Raw genomic sequence first — 5,707 nt, forward strand, 5'->3', positions numbered from 1 at the left:
ATGATTTAATATAACTTTTTTTTTTTGATACAGGATCTCATTCTGTCACCCAGGCTGGAATGCAGTGGCAAGATCACTGCTGACTGTACCCTTGACCTCATGGACTCAAGTGATCCTCCTGCCTCAGCCTCCTGAGTAACTGGGACTACAGAAAAGCGCCAGTGTACCTGGGTAATCAAAAGAAGATTTTTTTGTAGAGACAGATGCTATGTTGCCCAGGCTGGTCTCGAACTCCTGGCCTCAAGTATCTATCCACCTTGGCCTCCTAAAGTGCTAAGATCACAGGCATGAGCCACTGCACCCAGCCTAAGATAGTTAATATCCACTTCAAGGCTGCTCAGAGGGCCTGAGAGGAACAAAGGGCTCAGCTCTGGAGAGCTCCATCCCCAGCGCCAATCTCTCTAAATGGCCTCTTTCCTCTCCACATACCACCACAAGGCTTGGAGTCCAGCTTCCTGTGACCTTAAGTCACCATTCCAAAACCCTGCAATCTCACCCAGAGACCACAAATGAAATAATGAATATTATAATCCCGAGAAGTTTAGTGGATCGAGACGGCATGCCATCAAGACGCTGAGAAACAAAGAAGCGGATGGGACCAGGGGGCCCAGAAGATGCTGGAACCTAAAGTACTAAAAGCTCAGAGAGGCTGGGCACGGTGGCTCACACCTGTAATCCCAGCACTTTGGGAGGCCAAGGTGGGTGGATCGACTGAGCCCAGGGGTTTGAGACCAGCCTGGGCAACACGGCGAAACCCAGTCTCTACCAAAAAAATATACAAAAATTAGCCAGGCATGGTGGCGCATGCCTATAGTACCAGCTACTTGGGAGGCTGAGGCAGGAGGATTGACTGAACCTGAGAGCACACCACTGCACTCCAGCCTGGGTGACAGAACCAGACCCAACCTCAAAAAAAAAAAAAAAGAAAAAGAAAAAGAAAAAAGGCCCAGAGGGGAGGGCACCGTCGACAGTTTTCCAGCCCCTTCCACATCCTTCTTAACCTCACTAGATACTGTCCAAGTCCTACCTTAGGCAAGGCAGAAATTATAGGACCAAGCCGTCAAATGGGGAAATTGAGTCCCAGAGAGGAGTAATGCATTATTTAAGATCCCATGCAGGACTATGAGTCAGGGGTCCAAGAGCCCTTCCACCATATGCCACTCAGAGACACAGAGTAGGAGGGGGAAGGGGGTCAGGTGGTAGGGGACAAAAGATGCGGGAGGCAAGCAGCAGTGACTGAAGAGGCAGAGGCTGACATGGAAGACCCGGGAGCAGAGAATCTTTCCTCACCGTCTCCAGGGGAGGCTTTCTGAAAAACTCTGCATTCCCTCTGTGGGTTGATCAGGGAACCACTCTCCTACTAGCTGGGTTTTGTGTGTGTGTTTTTTTTTTTTTTTTTTGAGATGGAGTCTTACTCTGTCGCCTAGGCTGGAGTGCAATGGCGTGATCTCAGCTCACTGCAACCTCCGCCTCCCGGGTTCAAGCAATCCTCCTGTCTGAGCCTCCCGAGTAGCTGCGATTACAGACACCTGCCATCATGCCTGGCTAATTTTTGTACGTTTGTAGAGATGGGGTTTCGCCATGTTGGCCAGGCTGGTCTCCAACTCCTGGCCTCAGGTGATCTGCCTGCCTCTGCCTCCCAAAGTGCTGGGATTACAGGCATAGGCCACTGCACCCTGCTAGAGCTGGGTTTTAACAGGAAGAGAAGAGCCAAAAATCCTCACATAGAATCAGACAGCACTTGACAGTTTCCAACCTCATCATCACTGAAGTTTAGAGCAGCCGATACCCATAAACATGATCTCCCCATCCCCCCCAGTTACCCACTGTGCAGAGGGAGATCGACACCTAGAGACAGGAAGCAATTTCCAGAAGTCCATAGCAACCCAGTCCCAGGAATCTAGGTTTCCTGACCAGGGTATAGCAGAAAGGGTCCATTCCTTTCCTTGCTTGTACCTTCACGGAAGCTTCCTGGACAGAGCCCTGGGGTCCAGGAGACCCGTTATTCATTCCCAGCTATGCTGAGACTTGCTAAGTGACCTTGGGGACTCCTTCTAGAGAATTTAAGTTCCACGAGTGCAGGAATTTTTATCTATTAGTCCTTGATGTATCTCCAGCCCTAGAACAGTGTTTGGCCCATAGTATGTGCCCAAAAATATCCATTAAATGAATGAATGTTCTGTGCATGGTGGTGCATGCCTGTAATCCCAGCAGTTTGGGAGGCTGAGGCAGGAGGATTGCTTGAGCCCAGGAGTTAGAGACCAGCTTGGACAACATAGTGAGACCCCATCTTGTAAAAATTTTTAAAAATAAAAAATGAGTGAATATCTCGATAGCCAGGATTAGAGAAGTGTCACAGTCAGAAAGACTGAAGCCTAAAGAAGACCAAGGAACCAGGGGCTTCATCCTCAGATACATGAAAGGCTAAGATTCTGTCCACAAGTATTTATAGAGGGCCCATAATGTGCTTGGTACTGAGCTAGGAACTCCCTAGATTCAGTTGAGAACAAAGTCTTTACCTGCCTCAGATGCAAGGTAGGGTCTGGGGGGTGTGAGTGGCAGGGAAGGCAGCGTGCTCAGTAGAGACACTTTTCTTAGCCTGAGCTGCCCTCACATGGTCTGACGGCTCACAAGGTGGTGAGTGCAGCCGGGCTGCAGTGTTCAAGGAAGGCGCCGGCTGGCTGCCCACCTGTCAGAGGCTGCGCCAGGAGGATGCGGAAGAAGAGGTTTCTGCCTTGGCTGAGGTCACTTCCCACCCCTAGATTCCCTGCCCACACAACCCTGCAATTTTCTGACGCTGACGACTCGGATCCTATTATTTCCCGATTTTCAAGGTCCCATGATGCTGACAGCCCCAAATGCTAAGTCGTCAGTCCGCCCACGCCCCTGGACCCGAAAGCAATAAAGGCGAAGTCAGCAAGGGCGAAGTCAGCAAGGGTCCTACCACCCACTGCCTCGAAAGGCCTCTGGGGGTGGTGGGCGCGCCCCTCCCCACCTCGCAGGGGCCGTGTGGGCGTCGTTCGGTCGTCGGAGTGCCGGGGACGTCGTGATGAAAACAGCGTCCCAGAGACGGCGCTGACAGAGCCGGGACACGTGACAGTCACAGCGTCACATTCTGCGGTCCACGAGTTTGGGACCGGGTTGGTTACGTGACGCAGTGGGGGCACCATGGGGTGATGTGAGATGCGGGTGCCTCAGATTACGTACAAATGACGTATTCCTACCCCTTTTGGCAACCAGATTTCCGTTGAAGATGCAACGGTTCCGGTGACGGTAGCGAGTTCTCTCATCCCGGCAGCTCCGCTTCCGCTCGGGGCGCAACAACTTCCGACTCCACCTTCCCCGCCTCCGGCGAGGAAGAGACGCGACCATATGCGCATGCCCCGAATTTATCACGGAGGGGCGGGGCTGAGGCTGCTGGAGCTGGAGCGGGGAAGAAAAGGGAATTCCAACCTGTGGAACCTTGGGGGGTCCCCGGGGTCGGCGCCTTCCCATTGACTGTGGGCAGTGCAAGGGACGGAGGCTTTGGTGGCTCGTGGGAGTGTTGGGGTCCGCAGGGGGAGGGAGGGGAGTGTCAGAGTGTGAGTGGGGTACGGGAATTCCAAGTTTGCGGGCCTCCCGGTCTGACGCCGGGGAGGGAGAGCTCAGGCCGCCATGCGGGACAGGACCCACGAGCTGAGGCAGGTGAGACGCCAGGGCAGCGGGGATGGGGACGGGCGGACGAACTGGAACGCAGGACTCCTGGTCTTCGGGGTAGGGAGGGGTGGCTGATGGCCAGGAAGGAAAGTCCCGGAAGCCTGTGGGTCCTGCGGGGTGACAGCCGCAGCGAAACAGTGGTGCCAATGACTCCGGGCCTGGCAGGGGGATGACAGCTCGGACGAAGAGGACAAGGAGCGAGTCGCGCTGGTGGTGCACCCGGGCACGGCACGGCTGGGGAGCCCGGACGAGGAGTTCTTCCAGAAGGTAAGGGGATGGAGTCTTGGCCTGGATTCGCGAGGGGGTAGGAGGACCCAAGGAGCAGCGTGGTCTGGAGTACCCCATATCTCTTTCAGCCCTCTCGGTCACCCTCCCCAGGTCCGGACAATTCGGCAGACTATTGTCAAGCTGGGGAATAAAGTCCAGGAGTTGGAGAAACAGCAGGTCACCATCCTGGCCACGCCCCTTCCTGAGGAGAGTGAGTGAAACCGGGCTGCATAGCGCATGCTCCGCCCCAGGGATTGTGGGGGTTGTAGTTCCACGCAGGTGGTGGCCAGGGTGGTTTGTTGAGGTGGGGGCTGCTGTTTGGGAGTCGTGGCCTTCTCTTATTCAGGCATGAAGCAGGAGCTGCAGAACCTGCGCGACGAGATCAAACAGCTGGGGAGGGAGATCCGCCTGCAGCTGAAGGGTGAGCTACTGGGACCTCAGGCAGATCCTTCCCTCTGATCCTGCCCTGTTGTTGGTATATCTGGGGAGTGTGTGGCCCAGAGAAGCCAGTGATATATCCAGGTCACACAGCAGGCCTGGTTCTAGCATCTCTATCTCCTGGCCTCCAGGCCATTGTACTCTCCACAGCACAAGCCGGTCTCTCAGTTTCTTTTATTTACAATGAAACCATTTACTGACACAGTTATCGCTGCCCACTGGGCATTCTTTGGACAGGGAGATGGGGTTTTGTTAGGTGGCCTCTGCATTCCTACGGGAACTCAAGTGATGTAATGCAAAGAAAAATAAACTTACTTTCTCCTCTTGGAGGCTCAGCCTTAGTCATTTTATTATAAATTATATTTCCCTAAAAATCCTATGGAGACAAGTACCCCCAATACCCCTGTGTCTTCCCACAGCCATAGAGCCCCAGAAGGAGGAAGCTGATGAGAACTATAACTCCGTCAACACAAGAATGAGAAAAACCCAGGTGGGTTTTTTTTCTCAGAAATGAGGACATTTCAGCAAATGTTTCATGAAGTATTAGATGACAGATGTATGAAGGAAGGGCCTGCAGATGTCATGGAGTCCAATTGGATGATTTTTTCAAGTGGGGAACCTGAGCTCAGAGAGAGAAGGAACTTGCTCAAGGTCAGGAAACCAGGTGTCCTGATGCTCAGTCCGGTTATAACACCCTGCTTTATTTTCTTCCATTCAATAAGAAGTTACTTATTGACCCCAGACAAGACCTAGGCTTGACTGTGGGACACATGTTTTCTTTTCTTTTTGCCTCAGCCTCCTGAATAGCTGGGATTACAGGCGGACACCACCATGCCGAGTTAATTTTTGTATATTTAGTAGAGACGGGGTTTCACCATGTTGGCCAGGCTGGTCTCGAACTCCTGACCTCAGGTGACCCTCCTGCCTCGGCCTCCCAAAGTGCTGGAGTTACAGGCATGAGCCACCGTGCCCAGCTGGGACACGTGTTTTCTGGGAGTCAAGATGAGGAGTTAGGGTTCAATAGGGGATAAAGACATTACTCACGTGTGATCTGGTGGCTAACGGCACTGCCCAGGGAAGGAGAGTGAGAAGTCACAAATTGATTGGCAGGTTTCCTATCTATGTGACAGGGACATCCTTAGTCCCACAGCTGGAATTCAAGAAGTCAGGAAGTGGAACTTCCCTGGGGCAACACTGAAGAGGAACTCCCCTGGTGTAATATCTTTTTTTTTTTTTTTGAGGCGGAGTCTTGCTCTGTCGCCCGGACTGGAGTGCAGTGGCCGGATCTCAGCTCACTGCAAGCTCC

At 53.0% G+C, this 5,707-nt stretch overlaps 1 protein-coding gene across 2 annotated transcripts in view; it reads left to right on the forward strand.

Annotated features, from left to right (window-relative positions):
• Positions 1–3,340: 3,340 nt before the first annotated feature.
• Positions 3,341–5,707, forward strand: part of STX4 (syntaxin 4) — a 7,029-nt gene continuing 4,662 nt past the window's right edge. For both annotated transcript variants that reach the window (XM_011933611.1, XM_011933610.1), the window contains exons 1-5: positions 3,341–3,684; positions 3,862–3,963; positions 4,075–4,174; positions 4,310–4,384; positions 4,821–4,891. In XM_011933611.1, coding sequence (XP_011789001.1) covers positions 3,655–3,684; positions 3,862–3,963; positions 4,075–4,174; positions 4,310–4,384; positions 4,821–4,891 — 378 coding nt within the window. In that variant the 5' untranslated portion in view covers positions 3,341–3,654. The remainder of the gene's footprint in view (positions 3,685–3,861; positions 3,964–4,074; positions 4,175–4,309; positions 4,385–4,820; positions 4,892–5,707) is intronic.

The sequence above is a fragment of the Colobus angolensis genome, unplaced genomic scaffold, assembly GCF_000951035.1.
Source record: "Colobus angolensis palliatus isolate OR3802 unplaced genomic scaffold, Cang.pa_1.0 Scaffold128, whole genome shotgun sequence".
Lineage (NCBI taxonomy): Eukaryota > Metazoa > Chordata > Mammalia > Primates > Cercopithecidae > Colobus > Colobus angolensis.